Source organism: Photinus pyralis, unplaced genomic scaffold, assembly GCF_008802855.1.
Source record: "Photinus pyralis isolate 1611_PpyrPB1 unplaced genomic scaffold, Ppyr1.3 Ppyr1.4_LG5, whole genome shotgun sequence".
Lineage (NCBI taxonomy): Eukaryota > Metazoa > Arthropoda > Insecta > Coleoptera > Lampyridae > Photinus > Photinus pyralis.
Window position 1 is genome coordinate 48,338,486 of NW_022170596.1, and position 17,813 is coordinate 48,356,298.

The 17,813-nt window shown below is 34.6% G+C and overlaps 3 protein-coding genes across 7 annotated transcripts; 2 read left to right on the forward strand and 1 right to left on the reverse strand.

Moving 5' to 3' along the window:
• The first annotated feature begins 2,477 nt into the window (after window positions 1-2,477).
• On the forward strand, window positions 2,478-4,073 carry LOC116171253 (tryptophan--tRNA ligase, mitochondrial). The gene is made up of 8 exons (XM_031487978.1): window positions 2,478-2,642; window positions 2,688-2,858; window positions 2,908-3,062; window positions 3,122-3,229; window positions 3,275-3,396; window positions 3,446-3,591; window positions 3,635-3,753; window positions 3,803-4,073. Exons 1-8 carry the CDS (start codon window positions 2,571-2,573, stop codon window positions 4,038-4,040), a joined length of 1,131 nt encoding a protein of 376 aa, XP_031343838.1. The 5' UTR covers window positions 2,478-2,570; the 3' UTR covers window positions 4,041-4,073.
• A 356-nt stretch (window positions 4,074-4,429) lies between these two features.
• LOC116171266 (O-glucosyltransferase rumi homolog) lies at window positions 4,430-6,078 on the reverse strand. Of its 3 annotated transcripts, XM_031488004.1 has the most exons (6): window positions 5,912-6,078; window positions 5,700-5,868; window positions 5,369-5,655; window positions 5,128-5,321; window positions 5,020-5,078; window positions 4,749-4,973 (listed from the first exon to the last, which is right to left on the reverse strand). In XM_031488004.1, the coding sequence occupies exons 1-6, from the start codon at window positions 6,051-6,053 to the stop codon at window positions 4,901-4,903; spliced, it is 924 nt and encodes a 307-aa protein (XP_031343864.1). In that variant the 5' UTR covers window positions 6,054-6,078; the 3' UTR covers window positions 4,749-4,900. The 3 variants fall into 3 exon arrangements, with proteins under 3 accessions (XP_031343863.1, XP_031343862.1, XP_031343864.1); XM_031488003.1 differs by having other exon boundaries at window positions 4,430-5,078; window positions 5,918-6,078; XM_031488002.1 differs by having other exon boundaries at window positions 4,430-5,078.
• Window positions 6,079-8,906: 2,828 nt separating this feature from the next.
• LOC116171435 lies at window positions 8,907-16,981 on the forward strand. Of its 3 annotated transcripts, none has more exons than XM_031488287.1 (5): window positions 8,907-9,104; window positions 14,353-14,459; window positions 15,608-16,063; window positions 16,119-16,337; window positions 16,392-16,981. In XM_031488287.1, exons 2-5 carry the CDS (start codon window positions 14,358-14,360, stop codon window positions 16,680-16,682), a joined length of 1,068 nt encoding a protein of 355 aa, XP_031344147.1. In that variant the 5' UTR covers window positions 8,907-9,104; window positions 14,353-14,357; the 3' UTR covers window positions 16,683-16,981. The 3 variants fall into 3 exon arrangements, with proteins under 3 accessions (XP_031344147.1, XP_031344145.1, XP_031344146.1); XM_031488285.1 differs by having other exon boundaries at window positions 9,086-9,104; window positions 14,356-14,459; XM_031488286.1 differs by lacking the exon at window positions 8,907-9,104 and adding an exon at window positions 13,319-13,364.
• Window positions 16,982-17,813: the final 832 nt, after the last annotated feature.

Here is a 17,813-nt window from a genome sequence, read left to right on the forward strand (position 1 = left end):
CAATGAAGCAATAAACATTTTCAAGCGTGGTATGGAAGAACATTAATAAGTTTGCTAGTGTTCGCAATGATGTAATGTAAATGATTATTAAAGCAAGCGAGGGTCAAGTTCAATAGACCATCACAAATATGAAAGTCATCACAAGCAAAAGAAAATTCTATTTATTCCTCGTTAGTAATTTTTCTTTCTTTAACTTCATTCGAATCCATTCCCTAACGTGCTCATGAAATGGTCTTAAAACCCATCATCATGATTCCTCAGGATATGTTTTATATACGATCATCATTACAAAGAGCAAGATCGCTTTCTATTTCCACAAAAGTTTGTAGTACACATGCTACTAAAATATTAATTATTTACTCTTTTTGGTACAATTGTGATCTTGAGGAATGCCAACAAACGGCAAGGACGTCGTGGGCGCGCGTTAGTTTTAGCAGCATGCCATTATTTGCAATTTAAAAATTGTCTGCTACTGTAAACAATTACTCTTAATCTTCACTTAGTTGTAATGCCCTGACCGGGCTGACCCGTCATTGTTTCACAGAAATATTTTTTATTATATTTCAAGATTGCTTTATTAGAAAAGATTAAGTAAAACCCTCTATCATAAATTCTAAATTTGAGTCATTTACACTTCTTGGTAATTACTTTATTTGGTACTTATAGTAAATAGGATGTAAAAGTACCTAATGCTATTTATTACCGAATAATTGCTGTAAGTACATTATTCAACAGTAAATTTCATGGATTGATTGGCTATTTCTATTCTTAGAAACTCAATACAATATCCTTTTAGTTTTTATCTTTACCTACCTGTAGGTATGTGCCTGTGACTAATTATGGTAAAATATTCTCTAGATATCTACTCTTACAAGTCCCAAAATTTCTAACTTCCAATAGAATTTTAAAAAAAGTTTCATTACAAATTAAAAGATACTGGTACAATGCACAAAAATAAACTTAAGACTACTCGTAAATAACAGTGCACGCGCCAATTCAAAAGCTGAATATAGGTATCCTCGAATATATCAATAATTGTTTGTAGGTACTACATGGTGTATTTCAGGGCTGGGTAAAATACACTGAGCTATCTAATTAAAATAGGAAATGCAAAATACATTCAAAAAAAAGTATGTAAAATGTAAAAAGGGAATTGATTTTTGTGCCGTTATTTAAAATGAAAAATAAAAAATAGGCATTATAATACATTCTAAAAAATATTTATTTATTTTGAATAAAATTTACAATTATGGACAGTTTTGCACATTTTTCATTCTTCATGCTTCAATTGTATGTTCACTCCTGCATATAATTCGTTGAGGTTTCAAACTGTAAAAAGAGAACAATTCTGAAGAATTATTGAACACAAGATCTTGGCGACACCCTACCTTGTTAGGCCCTGTTTGGTATTATGTGGTGCTGCTCCCCGCCCTTCTTCAAAGTGACCCTGCCGTTTTCAGAATTTATTTTCATACCTTCAGAAGTCCCTATAATGGCTAAATCAACCATAGAAGCACTCTAGAGTTCTATTTTTCTATGGAGGACGTTCGTAGACCTTTTTAACACATTCCAGAGCAGTTTAAGGGATTTCCAACAAACCCTTAGATTGATTCTAGACTTTGATGACACTTTTCCAAAACCAACCCAGCTTAAAAAGTTCCACGCAAGCTCTAAAAAGAGCCTAGAATGTGCTGCAAAACGCACTAAAAAGATCATGTGCTTGTATGATTTAGAAAGCTATTACTAAACTCTAAAAAAACGTCTGGAAAATACTTAAGTTTATCTGTGAATAGAGCTAGAGACCTCTGTCACTTTGACTTAAGGTATAGAAAAGTCGTAGACGACTCTAAAAAAGCTAATACGTTGTAAATTTCTTCCCAGATTTAGGAGTCTATAAATGTCTGGAAAATGTCTAAGATCCCCCAAAATTGCATAAGAGCTCTGGAACGTTTTTACAGCAACTTTTTGGAAATGACTAGAAAGTTTTGGAAAGGAGTTATAACTCTACAGTAAGCGCCTGGCCGACTATCTGAGTTTTAGTTTGCGTTCAGGAGTCCTTTAGTAGAACCTTCCCAAATGTTTGAAATGCCTCTCAGATAGAAAGGAAGAAAGGAACTAGAATTAAATTCAAAAGTCTAGAAAAAGTGACTAAACTGTTTTGAAAAGAACATAGAGTAGGGCACAGAAGGTATTGAAAACAAACGCTTAGGATACCTACATTGAACTTTAAAGTGTTTAACAGAATTTCCAGAGGCTTTCCCATGCCTGCTCGTACGACGTTATATCAATATTAAATAAAAAAGTGTAAAATGTTTACATTGTCTACATGTTGGGGATTGTCTACATCTAGGTCATTATTGACACATAGATTACTACATGAAATTGTTTACTTACTCATCCCTGGTTCTAAACCCGGAAGTTTTTACACAACCTCCTGTATATTCGGTTGGTATAATAAACACATCGTACGGACAACTGAATAGCATATAGGTGCCACTGCCAGGGGGGTTTATGGATTTTAGGTTAGGTTAGGTATCTTTTCAAATTTGTACATAATTATTGTAATTAACATGTTCTTCATTAATCGGTTACCAATAGTACTTACACGTAAATTAAAGTCAATACGTATGATGTCTACCAAAGTATTTCCTTCACGAATAGTTCAGAATTAAAGTTCACTATTGCAGCTCAAGAAGTCGGATCCTTCTTTCCCTACGAAATACTTTTCGGGAATACAACCCACTGGGGATATACATTTGGGGAATTACTTAGGTGCTATAAAGCAATGGGTCGATCTACAGAACAAGGAAGATCTAATTTTAAGTGTTGTCGACTTGCACGCCATAACCTTGCCACAGGTTGTATTTCCTTACAATAACAGGGAGTTATTTTCAAACACCACTGCAGGATCCCAAAGAGTTGTACCAGAATATATTGAGAATGACAGCTACATTACTAGCTTGCGGCGTAGATACTAGCAAATTAATTTTGTTTCAACAATCGCAGGTCTATCAACACACAGAGCTTGCTTGGATTTTTAGTTGCATTTGCACAATGGCAAGGTGGTTAGCTTTAATTCAAAATTTCGCTCTGCGCAACAGTGACTGATATCCACTTTTAGATTAGCACATTTACCTCAGTTCAAGGAGAAGTCGGCCACTTTAAAAGATGTCCCCCTTGGTTTATACATTTACCCAGTTCTGCAGGCTGCAGATATTATGCTTTATAAGTAAGTTGCAGTATGTTACTCCAGCATAATCACTTGATCCTGTAGAGCCACTCATGTACCGGTTGGCGATGATCAACTACAGCATTTGGAGCTATCGCAAGATTTAGCTCGTATGTTTAACAGGCGGTATGGACTCACATTTCCCTCACCGCACGCTATCGTAACAGGTAATTATTCTGTTGTGTATATTAATTCAAAATGTTTAAATCCCCAAAGGCACCTCCAAAATAAAGAGTTTAAGAAATCCATCAAAGAAAATGTCTAAATCAGATCCTGATGCAAAGAGTAGGATATGCCTGACTGATTCAGCAGACGAAATTGCCAGGAAAATTAGAAAGTCGGTGACTGACTGCACATCTGCGGTATGTGTGATTTAAAATAAATTGTACTTAAAAGAATTTTTAGATTACATTTGATCCAGATGAGCGTCCGGGGGTCTCAAATTTAGTAATGATGCATTCAAGCTTAAGTGGCAAAACTGTAGAAGTTATACTGAAGGAAGTTGAGGGGATGGACACCTTACAGTAGGTTGCAACCTATCAATGCGTGTTGAGGTTGTCATTTTATTTTTAGGTATAAATCGTTGGTGGCTGACTGTGTCATATCGTTCATTTCACCAATTTCACAAAGGATAAAAGAATTGATGGAAGAACCTCAATATCTAAGAAATGTATTGGATGTAGGTACAAGTAGGGCAATGGAAATTGCCAGTTGTACTATGGAAGAAGTTAGGGGTAAAATGGGAATTCAATTGTTACATACTGAAGCGCATGAACTAGCTACAAGTAATCGATCTATGTACAAAATGTAGTTTTAATTTATTAAAGTTGTTTTCTTATTTGTGTGTCTCGTGTAGTCATTAACAATATGCATGTAAATTGTGAATTTTTAAGGTGAGCTTATTTCTACACTCACATGGGTCTAACTTTTGGGCCCTTTGTACGGCCTCTAGGATTAGAGATTTGATTAGGAGACAGAGATCTTGATATTCCTGTACAAAATCGCTCAAAAAGAGATGGTGATATAGCAGCCTTTCTTGTGTGGCGATACTCGCTGTAGTAAATGGTGATATTGAGCACCAGCCAGGATCCGATTTTGCAATGGGGGGGGGGGGGTCCTAACAGGCGGCTCTTCTCAAGTTTTCAAGAATTTCATGTTACTGCACTTGCAAATGAGGCAAATGAAACAAATTAGTTTATGAGATCTGATTTATTGTCTAAAGCTACACAAAAATTATTGTCAGCACATCACTGATTGTTACACAGTTAAATCCTAAGTACCACAATTAAATATCACTGTACTCTGTTCAAACCGCTATGGTGCTTAAAAAACAAGGCTAGGATTATTGGAGAAATATATAATATAATAAGGAATGTATGTATATTGTACTGTACCTGGAGGTTTGAACAGAGTCTAGGAACATGCTTTATATAATCTCGATTAAATTTTTGTCTAATTTCGGTTTATATTTCAATAGCTTAGCATACTTTCTTAGTAAATTCCGCCAATAACAAATAACATCTTTAATTGTCAAGTGGTTCCAAATAAAATTAAATCCGTTTTCTGCTATCGATCTAGCAATATCGTCATTCTCCTGAACAAACTTTATAAGTAATCTCATAGTCTCTTTATTCGCATTTGCTTCAACAGGAATGTAATGTACCCAAGGCTTTAAGCTTCCATAGAAAAACTCAAGCCATTCGTCACCAACATGAAAAACGAGGGACTTGCAGAGTAGAATATGCTTAAAACGAAAACTTGCAGTAACTCCTCTGAAATTAAATAAATACTTGTATTTGCAGTGGTCGTTAAAAGATACTTCGGCTGCAGGTGGCGCATGTAAAGTATCCTGGAATAGATGGAGTTGTAACTTCAAATAGCCCGAGTCAGTGACTTACAGCATCCGATTTCCAAGCTTGGTTTTTGGTATATTGAGCGTCGACTAATTCAGGATTTTCTCGTGAAAGTAATACCAAAGGATCTCGTTCTGAACTCGTCCTAGACCCACGAAAGAAGGCCACATTCAGCTTGTCATTCCAGGAAGTAGAATTAGCAACTGTGGCGATTAAAAGACGATGATCATTCCATTTCCCTAGCAAACTGGCAGTTACTAACGAAAAATCAAGAACAGTTCCATACCTATACCCCCCGGGTACAGACTGATAGCAGGGCCTCCCTCCCAAAAAGCCCAAACCGGATACATAATATCATTATAATCCTTCGTCTTACTGAAAGAAAATATTGGACCAAACACGCCATGCCCTTTGTATATTTGAGGCCAATCCCTTGTATTTATAACACATTCGAGATCTGGCAACTTGCTGACCAGTTTGCGTAAAAAGTACTCGATTCCAGAGCACCGTGAGGGAAACATACAATCCTTGTCTCTATACAGACGACCATTAATGATCTGGTATTTTGTGCCTCTGTAAAGGACAACTGGGTAAATGATCACAGCAACAACTGCTACCTTGTCTTAATTCCCTCGATCATTTGCTGTGTAATTCCATCACTGAACGGTTTGAGATCTTCGTCAACAACATGTACATAAAATTTACATCCTGTCGCATTACTAGGATAATACGCTTGATTTGCTTCTTCGTACTTCCTCAAGTATATTGAAAAAATATCATTCGCTTCTGAAACCGGATCATTATAGCAACTGCTGAAACTGTTACCTACGTTTACCCCTAGAATACTTATTGTCGTATGTTTCATCGCAGTTAGAGTTATGTGTTAAAGAACATTGATCATTAGCACAGTTAATAAATGAAAAATAAAATGAAAATAATATTATACTTGTAAAAGTAATGTAAAATATCATATTGACATTGTAAATTGTAAGGTTAGAAAATTTGCAAAGGATTAACTGTCAAAACGAAACCAAGGCAACGGATGTAACTCACGTACCTGCATGCTTTGGTACGTTCACATACACGGTAGGTAATAAGAACGGGAAACAGGTATTGTAAATTTTTAAGTAATTTGATCGTTTGGTTTTTTTAAGTTGAACTAATTATTTCTGAATGCTGTCAATGAATTTAGTTCAGTTGAATTGACAAAGTTCAAAAATTCGATTCAATTCAACTAAGTGGAGCTTTATTAATTTCTAATGAATATAGAAGTATTATTTGTGCCGTTAAAAAATAAAGGTGGGAAAGAAAAGATAAAACTCTTTGGTAAATTGTCGTTAAATGTTAAATTTGTTATTCATTTTTCAAAAGGCTAAAATGTAAATTGCAATAAAAATATTTAAAAAAAAGATCATTTCAGCGCGAAACCTAAGCTGTAAACATGCAAAATCGAAAAATTTAGTAATTAGTTGATTGCTGACACGAATTTGGTTAATAAGTAACTGCTGCTGCTTCTGCAATTCCTTCTTAGGCAGGACTTCAGTATATCTGAAATCAATGTTAAGTAAGCTCCAGGAGTAAGCTACTACTGTTATTGTAACCCCTAAATTATTAAATGGCACAGAAAGGGCAAGTAACGCATTGTTGAAGAAGCGTTGCAAATTTTATGCTACGAGGGAGATGGTTATTCTATAATTTAAAAAAATGACTAATTTTATGCAACCAAAATACATCGTTAAAACAAATAAAGATGTGGCTGTTATATTAATTAATTTGAATATTGTTGCTCTGGCTTCCAGAAAATAAATCTCTTACGCTTAAACTGTTATCGGCATTGTATCAGGCATCAACTTTTTCTTCAGTTGAATCGCACACAAATGAAAATTAAAATACGGAAGTCAAAGCAAAGAATTATTAGTTACTCTTTGGTCAAAGCAACCATAGAAGTTATGTTGGTTACATAAAATTAGTCGATTTTGTCATTTAAAAGTAGACATAGAGGAAACCCCTACAGTAAGTCTAAAGCGACAACTCGTTACACTCGTTGCAAGACACCCTCCCAGACTTCATCTATAAGAAAGTACCATGTTTTTGTAATCAAATGTTTTCAAATCACCAATAAACTGTGAATACAAGTAAAAGATTCACAGCCAAATGATTTTAAGACCTTGATTAATAGGTATAATAATCTTCAAATTAAACTCCGCCAATTCTTGATGTGCAGAAGATTATTATGAATTGATTCAAACTTTCCAAAAAATAGCTTACACAACAGCTTTGAATTTGTTGAATTCTTCTGCCACTAACACTGTCAAGACAAGGATCATACACGATTGTAACTGCCCTAGTTACTGCACTAAGAAAATGGAAATTAATTGCTTTATTGCAATTATCGTAACTTCGACCTAAATGTTTTTGAAAATGACGCCCCTGAAATCAAGTGGAATCATCTTGAATGCTTAGAAGAAATAAAAGAAAAAGTAAATTAATAGCGTATATTGCCCCACAGTAAAACACCATTTACAGAGCAAATAAATTACAAAATAACGAATAGATAACTTAATGAAATATTATGAAAAAAAAATTAAAAAAATTATATTTGAGTATATATATTTAAGATTTCAGAAATGACGGAGTTAAAGAGATCACAACTATGAGATATTTTGTTGAAGTTCCTACACATATGTATCATTCGCTGGTGATTTTAACGTTAAGATTCGTTTCAGCTCCTTTGCATTGGAAAAAGCAATGTTGTCTGTATGATTGCCTAGGCACTAAAATGTCTATTAAAGAGAGTAATTGGGGCAGTCCACTTGCCTGCATCAATTCGACGTCTTTCAAGAGAAGTGATCTCAAATCTTTGCAACAAAGCTGGATAGTCGCATCCCCTTAGGGGGTAGTGGGTACTTGAATGCTCAAGTTTTGCCACTATTCAACATTTATGCACCTCTAACTACTAACGTTCTTCGACGAAAACCTCGGTGTTACGGACACACCCAAATTGGTTATTAATTTGAAGAAAAAAGCATACAAAAAATACACAAAAAGGGTGGAAAGTGATTTAAACTATTATTTATTATATATTTATCCACATAGTCACATATCTCTGATCCTTTCAGCACAACCATGAGAATGTATTTTCTGGGTACCTCTTCGTGGTCAACCTTTTGTGAAAATGTGGACAATTGGTAGGTACATTTGACCTACTACGCCTTTATTACTGTAATGCTTGTAAATTCGAAGTTTGTTTTCAAGCAGATGGACGCTTATGGTGCTTGGAACATTCCATTCCATAAAATTAAATGAACAGTAAACAGTACGCGTAGGTAACTCTGTTATATTCCACGTAATAGTGTAAATTAGTCTGATTATGTGTTCGCCTTACACGCAGGCTTCATGTAAAACCATTTAAAAGATGCATGCAAATCTATAATTACAGAAGATCTTCGTGCATGCTCACGCACAACGTCGAGAGCAATCAATTCCAGCCATCAGAATATGTAGATGAGATGTAGATGACATAAGAAAGGTGCGAACTCCTTATGTAAAAAGTGTTGCGGTAATTGGGCTGGAATACCGAAAAGAGATCTTCATCTGAAACGGTCGTCAATATTAATGTGGATCTTCTTCAACGGTAACCGAGCAATAACGGTCATCCACCTAACACATATCAGTGACATCATCAACTCAAACGTGGATTCATTGCACCGTTGTATACACATGCGAAATTAAGCTTCTTTTTTACACATGTTAAGTAATAGGTGGATACACAAAAGAAGGAAACAGATTCATTCTCTCACCATATATTAATTAATCTTCGTGTGTGAAATACCTCTTGCTCTTGAACTTTGCATTAGCTAGTTTGTGCACTTGGTGGAGGTCACGCATTTCTTTGGGTGGAGGCGGTGAAGATAGAGAGAAGGAGGAATATAAATGTACACACGAGAACTTGTTATCAAAGTACCTATACGTTCTTCTTAAGTATCTACTCGTTGGTGTCAAACATATCCATTTACTTTCAGGTAAGTGATACGCATTTTAATAACACATATTAATTACAAATTATCCACCTTTACCTTGGACCCCCGCCCCGGTAATAAATCAAAAAGATGCTCTATCTTTTTTTTAAAAAAAATCATCGTCCTATAATAAAAATTGGGCAGTAGGTACCTACTACGCGTCTACATTGTTAAATTCCTAAATACCATAAGCAATCATGGTAGGTACTTAAGGGAGGTTTTTTGACTCCTAAATATTACCGAGTGCATATACAAGCGAAAGCAACTACGTTTTCATTTCTTACAATTTAAAGCTTCACTGATTACGTTAAGAATTTTAATTCAATTCATTGGTTTTTTTTTGTGTTTCAATAGAAGCAGCAGGTGTTATTAAGTTAGTCAATTAGTGTGCACAATCACTTGCGTTAGTAGAGGTTGAAATTGTCGACCGTAATTAATTATTATCAAGTAAAGCTGGAATGTAAGAATTTTGCGCTGAACACTTTGGAAGTAGGTATATTAAATGAGCAGCCTTTATAATTGGCACGATGATATAATTTGAGTTCAAGACACTTCTGGAATTTGTTTAATTGCGTACAGGGATAGCCAAGCGTTTTATTATATGAAATCAAGACTGAGGGTGTAAAAGAAGTGAGAAAAATGTTCACTTCAATTGAAACCAATACCAATCCAAAATGATTCTTGCTATAAACAAACCTGCGTAATTATTTTCACGTTTAATTAAATTTGTCACAACAAATGCCAAGAAGGAGAATCCGTTCTTCAACACTGCCTACGATAATATTCATGTCTTTGTATCAAAATAACGCGCAAAGCACGCGTTGCTATTTCGTTAAAATTGTTTCATGTGATCGTTTTGTGTAAAATGAGCTGGATGAGCTCTAGAGTCTCTCCCAATAACAATTTTGGTTGTAATAAAAATCAAAAGATTAATCATTTCATTTCCAGATCTTTCTTGACTTTGTGGTGTAATTAATTTGTCATAATTTTGAAAATACTTTTTCTAGTTTTAAAATGTGCTGTTTTGTGTATCAGGCCTCCACTTACTAGCTTCTACTCTCACCTTAAAATTATAATATAGTATAAGACTATTGCAGTTTCGTTTTATGCTTTAAATTTCTATACGCAGGATATATAACACGCTTTAACCTTTTTTTGTACTCCCACTGGGCACTGGTACCATGTGCAAGGTGGATTTTTAAGGGAATTCTTTCGGGAAATGTTATGGTTTTGTTCGTCCGTCTGCCCATCCGTCTGTCTGCCCGTCTGTCCCTCGTCTACCTTGTGAACGAAAACAGATCAGTGCTATTGAATATGAGCCGAACTAAAAGTCGTGTTTCCGAATGCGAGCTGAGTGTCAAAAAAATCCCCTACTGAAAATCATACGCGGTTCTTCGGATGTTGTTCCCTATGGTTTTGAATGATTTCATGCCTAATATTAAACCGTTTTCAGATGTCGTTTTTTTAATTACAAAGTTATATCCTAAATCAAATTAGAAACCTATAATTGAGAGGGTAAAAATTGTAATTTCAAACTAGTACGCGATAGGACTCAAAAAATGACTCTCTGCACGAGCATTATTGCACAAAATTTACCCATAAAAATTTAAAGTAAAAAGGTACAAAAAAATTATGACCTTCTTTTTTCATCATTAAGGGTAGATCTGAAATGATCGAAAAAATGTGTTATTTGTACACGAATTTGGATTTAATATGTACTACTCTATAATTCACTATTAAGTAATCGCATACCATATACTTATTAATTGTTTAGTCCACTTCTCAACGAAATGGGTGCTCTATTGCAGTCATTTGCTGTATACCTTATCCGCCCAACAAGCTAAATTTGGAAAATTGTTTGATCATGTGTTTAATAAGGTCCAAAATACGATAAAAATATCTAATCGCAAATTTTTTAACGTGTAACGTGTTTAACTAAACTATACTATCCAATTTTACCACTAGGATTCTGCATTACTATCGCACCTTTAACTCAAAACTTAAGTTCCGATCTAGGTAGTATTATGGTATCTGGATGATGCTGCGTTGGGTGGAACCCCAGACACCGTTTTTCAATATTTACTAACTATTATTGTATCAAATATCAAATATGGCTCGGAGTTAAATTGGGCGAAATGCGAAGCATTTATTTTCGGAGGTTTATCTTTTCATTATCCCAGAATCGAAGAAAAATTGAAAGGTTTTCAGTATATATAAAATTTATGACAAAGGATAATCTGTCCCTGCTTGGTAGTCCAGTCGCACCTTTGCGTTTTAAACTTTAAACTAAATACAAGGAAATGAATTATATAATGACTGACTAAATATACAATAAGTAACTAACATGAAAATGACAAGTCAACAAGTTCTGTGTCTATTTTAAATAAAATACCCAGATCCTATGAAATTAACGTGAATCATTTTACATACAGGATGTTCCAACTGCTATTTTTAATACTTAAACAGAGATTACGTTAACAACAAGTAAGTACGATATGGTTGATGGGGCCTGTTTTATCTCCTTTTTTTTCAATCTTGGGGATATTTTCGTTTTGACAAATTTCAGAAAGTAGATGTCCCAATTCGTCGCAACTAGTTTTGGGGAATTGAGTTTTAGTATTGCTGCAGTTATATTGTCTTCGCCACTAGCTGTATTGTTTTTTTTTAGAGATTCAATTATTTCTTTGGCATCTGGAGATTTAAGTTGTGCAGGATTGGTAGCCTTTAATTTTACTTTTGGAAGAAATCTCTTGCGTTATTCTTGTGGAAATTAATTTCTATTTGGCCCAGTTGTTGCTTTTCAAAGTCCCTTTTTTTGTTTTCCAAATACAAAATAAATCTGTCTGGAGCTTTGGTACTATCTAATAGGTAAATGTTATGTTTTGGGCAATTTTGTGTTTAATAAAAGTAGGTAATGGTAAACTAAGTGTGGGTGTGTATGTCGCTATTATTGAAATAAAACTAAGTGGCTGGTTGTACAACGACGGTTCAAACTGAGTTCAGTTGACTGATTATAAGAAGCCTGATATAAAATTTTTGAATATCAAGCATTCAACTTTCTCAACTAAACTAAATTAATATTAAATTATCGTGCTACAACCGGCCTATTACCTACCCAACATACACATTTCCAAAAAGCTGCCAAATTTATACTTTAAGATTTTTCCGAAAATATGGCGAAACCTTATTTCCCATACGAAATCCTTAGGTAGGTACCTTTTTATAATAACGTTAAAATAAAATTAGAGAATAAAATTGACAATGAACTATTAAATGGTTTAATTTAATGTAATTTATGGTTATATTCAAATGTACATTATGATTTTGCGCAATATATTATAGTCATTATGATATTTTTCATAAATTTTTTAGATTTCCGATGTAATAATTGCCTCTTAACTTCTTTAACGACGTTTTTAATAGTCATTTTTGCATAGTCGTCTTTTACGAGAATTTAAAGCTGGAACTGAGGTTTATTTATTTTGCAATAATAGTATTAAGGTATCTTCTATAATTCTATAATCAAACATTGTTTTCTCTATTTTGGTCATTTCACATCTAAATTGGAAGAAGGAAATGAAATTGACTTCAGCATAATCTTCAGTTTTGATCTAAGCCTGGAACCTGCAAGCGGCTATAGGTATCTTAACAAATTCCAACGTTGGCCCCGTCATCTGTATCACTAGTTTCTGACAATAAATCATGATAACGCTCACCGAAAGATCAAATATTATTGGCTGGGTATATAATTTATACCTAACAGTTTAAGTAAGGAATAAGTAGACGACATGCAGATATGTTATGGTTATAGGGAAACCGTGGTCTTGTGCGATATTTAATTTTGAGTTAAAAACAGCCTCGTTTTATGCTAGTAAGACCATTTTATGGAGTAAACCCCAGTAGAAAACCATTTTCTGATTTGTGAAGAGGAACAATTTGATCATTAAACGTATTCTCGACCCTTACTTTCTTGGTTTCATTTTCTTGTTAGAAATTAGTATTAAACAGTTACTTATTTCCTTTGCTTGACGTGCTTAAAGGATAGGATATTAACTTTCTGGTTACTGTAATTAGAGACTGTAATTATAGGAAATGTTTTATACCTTAAATCATTTACTTGCGCACTTTATTTTATTTTAACGAGATAATGACAGAGTCTTTAAATTTTTTTACGTCGTGCAAGCTTTTAGTTGCTTAGTAACTACCTATAATTTATGACTACTGCGGCGAATACCTACAGAAGAAGCACTTATTTGTATGCCAGTAGGTACCTTTTCTTAATTTGAGAAAGAGAAGAAGTAGAATTTAAACAGAAGACAATAGACAATCGACATCCATTTTCTTTTAAAGTTACTTTAAAAGAGCCGAAAATTAATATTTTTACAGTCGAAAATTGCCATTTTTAATATACGGTCATGTACGTCTCTCAGAAACTGTTCAAGAATTTGCTAGGAAAGACATTTAAGTGCCTGTAACGATTTAACGAAATCTAATTTGAATTTTTTAATGGCTTGTCTACTTAAGTCAGTTCTCGTTGTTGTTGTCTTGTTCATCAAAGAAGCGCCTTCCATTTCGTCTCGTCATTGATTTCAAAACGATTACGAAACAATCAAAGTTTTTTTTATGATTAAAGGCACCGGAAATTTGAAATGATTTGCGATTAATTTCACCGTTTCGATTTGGCGAGTAGATGATATTGCTTTGTATTCGCAATAGATTTTTCCAATGACTTCTTCACTTAAAAGAAGCTGGAACTGATTAATAGACCATCACCGTTATCTATATACATACATCTACTGTAGGCAAGATGACCTCAAATGACCTAAACAATTTACTTAGCGTACTGTTTGGTTAACAATATTTAATGTTCACAACTACCGACTAATTTTGAAATATTTAAATTTCGAATTTTTTTGAATAAACAAATTTGTTCACCGTTACACGCATTACTCATACTTACATTAAATTTACACACATCAGGTAGTACATTAAGCCATATATAATTAGGATTTAATTGATGTGCGTGTGTAAAACACGAAAAATTAAATGCTGCGAATACTTCCTTCGGTTTTTTCTTTTAATTAAAATACTCATACTTATTAACTTGGTGCGACAGCTTAATGGTAATGGTATATAGTCGAACCATGCTAACAATTTGGTTCTTTTTTCTTATACAATCTTCATTAATTTTTCATAATATCTCTAATAGGCTTGAATTCTCATAATTAATTTAATTTTTTTTCTGTTTCAGAAGACATGTCGTTACTTAAGCTGTGCTTAACATGCTGCGTTATAGTTTCAATTTATGGTTTTGGCGGAAGTGAAGATCGTTTCATAAAAAAATACGCAATGATGAAGGTAATTAAATACAGTTCGTCCAAATAGGTCATTGATTTTAGTTACAAGGCAGCCATTATCTTTTAAATGCCTTTTGTTGAATTCGAATCTAATGTTAGAAATTAGAAGCAGCGAGGTAGGTACAGGTAGATAAAAAATTGCTACATTCTTTATCTTCTTCACTACGCTCGTATCTTGTCAAAAGGATATTAACCTATCGTAACGATGAATATAATTACTTTTTTGTAACAGAGGGATACTATTTGAAACAAATGGAGAAAATTAAGCTGTAAAACAGACAGACGTACCTAATCGTTTACAAATTATTACACACATTAATACCCGAAAAGGTAGTTTTTAAATTAATTAGTTTTCTTCGGAAAAATTGACTTTAATTTTACAATATCAACTCAACTGAGAATTGCGGTTTGTCAGTCGCTTACACCACTAAATAGTAAATAATAAATAAACAAAAAATCCAATTGCGTTCCACTGAGTAAAGTAATCGAGGAAGTTAAGCCAGATTCCTTAAAAAAACTGAAATGCGATGGCCATTCATAGGATAACCAAATCTTAGAATGAATTACACTAAAACTACATGATTTTTTGTAAAAATTTGTGCGAGAATTTCAAGCATCATTTGCAATTGCTACTACATAAAACTTACACACAGAGAGAGTTTGCCATAACGGTCCAACTTTTATTCTCCATTTGTTGAGCATCTAAGCCCCAATTGGAGTAGTGCTTTATTGTAGTCTTTAGCAAAAGTAGTTTGTTCCAATTTTTCTCCAATTTGCACAAGATTATTATCTTTTCCTTTGCATTAACTTGCATTCTTTGTTGATACCTGAAACCTTTAATTTCAAACAGTGTTTCGTACTTCTTAATAGATCATCACAATGTTTCTGGTAGGTATAATACTCAACACGTATGTACAAAAGCCAAGATCTCCGGTGTGTTCATTTTGGTGGAAGTTCATAGGCGGTCATTTTCTGATACTTATTCCCTAAATAAAATTCGTGTAGGTATACAGGAAAAACACAATTGTCTTGGGAACGAAAAAGAGTTGCCCTTTCTCTGATACAGCACTTCTGGTCTTTTTCATGGACTTAAGCATAAATGAAATCCGCATCTAGCTCGGTGCATTCTAGATATTCTTTTTTGCGCAGATCTACGAAAGTTGCTTTGGAAATGAAGTCATCAAGCAGATCAGAAATGAAATGAAGGCGGCAGGCGCAAAATGTGCATCTTACAACATGGCTTACAAACCTCACTTTTATCAGCCTGCAGCAAGACCAATACCGGCAGCACCACCCAAAATGGACGAAGGGTTCGCCGATCCCGACAACACCATATACGCAAATGCGCAAGCCCAAATTGATGTCGAAAAAATTAACCAAGCAATACTAGGCTATCGGCCTGTTCAGCATCAAAAATATCCCTTCCCCAACGTCATACCGGGACCATTCAGACCTTACCAAACACCTGGAATATATGCGGGCTATCCCAATCCCGCGTCAATGTACCTTCCCAATATGTATCAACAGTTTTTGCCATATGGATCATCGTCTCCGTTTGCCATACCGTTCCTTGGGCACCAGTACTACAGCGGCCAAAGGACTGCGGTAAGTGCGATGAAGCTCAATTTACACTTTCAGCAATAAAATACGATCTCTTTAGAGAAACATTGACAGTTTACGCAACCAAATGGAGCTACTGACGAGCAAGATGAGTGGACGCGCGAAGAACGTCACGTGCATAATGCAACAGCTAGGATATCTAGATGACAATCTGGAACCCAACTACGCGAAAATCACCGAGAGAATATCCCGGCTCCCAATACAAGAAGAGTTACGCAACGACATTCAGGAAGGTCTAACTTTCTGCCAACAATTTTCGGTTAGTCTAACGAACCTTTTTTTTCCAATAAATGGAAACCGTTCCTGATTCTAGCAATGCATTCCCGAGGTGAATAAAGAAAAATCTCCGCTTTCCAAAGAATTCTTCAGGCCGATGTTCTTCTTCAAGTGCTACAAGTATAAAAAGATGGAAGCTTGTGTCATGAAGGACATTAGAGAAAAGTATTCCGGTTTCCAAGATGAAGACTTCGATGGGACTGATATGGACATACAACGGAATGCGAGATCGATGCGGAACGATGAAAAGGATGAAGACGATTTGGGAAGTTCCGTTTACGAATACTTATATGGTGGTGATGAACTTGGAGATCTTGATTTCTTTTAAAAGTGCCAAAAAAGAACGGTGTAATGAGTTTTCCTATTGGGATATAAATCGATAACAGTTCAAGACTTCAAATTTGATCATAGGTAATTAGGCGCGATGAAATTACGTATATGTTTAGTACTTATAGTAAGTTATTGACTCACCTTTAAGTTAACTTAGGTAAATGTAACTTGCCATGTTGTCGCCGACATGACCAAATTAATATAGGTAGAATGCTAACGATGACGTGTTGCAATTTATAGTTACTATCAAGAGTACGTATTTTAGTTTATTATGATATTAAGAGATTAAAAGAAATGGCCAACGTTCTCTCGTTTTTTTTTAACCCTGGTTCTTGGTGATCAAATACTTTATTTTCTGTCTACATTTTGTGTTTACTGTAACAAGCTACATGTAACCTTTTTACGTAACAACATTGATAATAGTGACCGATTTTACAAATTTGAAATTGTTAAACAACCATGCAGTAATACAGAAACGACAGCTGTTAAGTTTTCACAGTTTAGCCCATGCAAACTGCAAACCTAAGCTATATCGTTTGTCAAAACTTAGAAATCTCTACTGAATGATGTTCAAGCGGAAAATACGGTCAACTCGCCAAGAGCGACCCGCCACACTAGACCACTCGTCTCTGACTGACTCACCTACGCAACACCTCGCCAATGCGATAACTCGTCAATGGACGACTAGCCACTGCGACAACTCGCCAACGAAATATTTTGCTTTAAATCGCTCACATATCGTACTATTTATTTATTTGTGCACCGGACCGCCGAAGCCCAAGACCTAATTACTTCTTCCCTAATCCACTAAATTTGAGTATTTGTGTGCAATTGTATTGTAGTGGTTACTTTTTATTGTGAAGTAACCGAATCCTCTCCCAGCATCCTGCAATTAGTTTTAGGTACCTATTTAAAACTATATCTTGTATATGAAATACGAGCTATTATAGCCTTTATTGCCAAACAGTTACAAATTTTGTGCATCAATTATGAAATTAATTAAGAAACAAAAACAGCAAGAATAGAACTTTAATAGCTGTGGTCATCAGCAATTGTTCAGTGAATATGACGCAACTTTGCTGCCGAAACCCATTTATTAACGTTTTATTGTGGCATCTTGGTGGTTTTG

Coding starts and splice junctions, on each gene's coding strand:
- LOC116171435 (XM_031488287.1), top strand. CDS start 14,358: ATGTCGTTACTTAAGCTGTGCTTAACATGCTGCGTTATAGTTTCAATT. Junction 14,460..15,607: donor AAAAATACGCAATGATGAAG/GTAATTAAATAC, acceptor TTTTTTGCGCAG/ATCTACGAAAGTTGCTTTGG. Junction 16,064..16,118: donor ACAGCGGCCAAAGGACTGCG/GTAAGTGCGATG, acceptor CGATCTCTTTAG/AGAAACATTGACAGTTTACG.
- LOC116171266 (XM_031488002.1), bottom strand. CDS start 6,053: ATGATATTTTACATTACTTTTACAAGTATAATATTATTTTCATTTTAT. Junction 5,869..5,911: donor TAAGTATTCTAGGGGTAAAC/GTAGGTAACAGT, acceptor ATCCGGTTTCAG/AAGCGAATGATATTTTTTCA. Junction 5,079..5,127: donor AAGCTTGGAAATCGGATGCT/GTAAGTCACTGA, acceptor CATCTATTCCAG/GATACTTTACATGCGCCACC.
- LOC116171253 (XM_031487978.1), top strand. CDS start 2,571: ATGTTCTTCATTAATCGGTTACCAATAGTACTTACACGTAAATTAAAG. Junction 3,397..3,445: donor ACCGCACGCTATCGTAACAG/GTAATTATTCTG, acceptor AAATCCCCAAAG/GCACCTCCAAAATAAAGAGT. Junction 3,754..3,802: donor GAGGGGATGGACACCTTACA/GTAGGTTGCAAC, acceptor TTTTATTTTTAG/GTATAAATCGTTGGTGGCTG.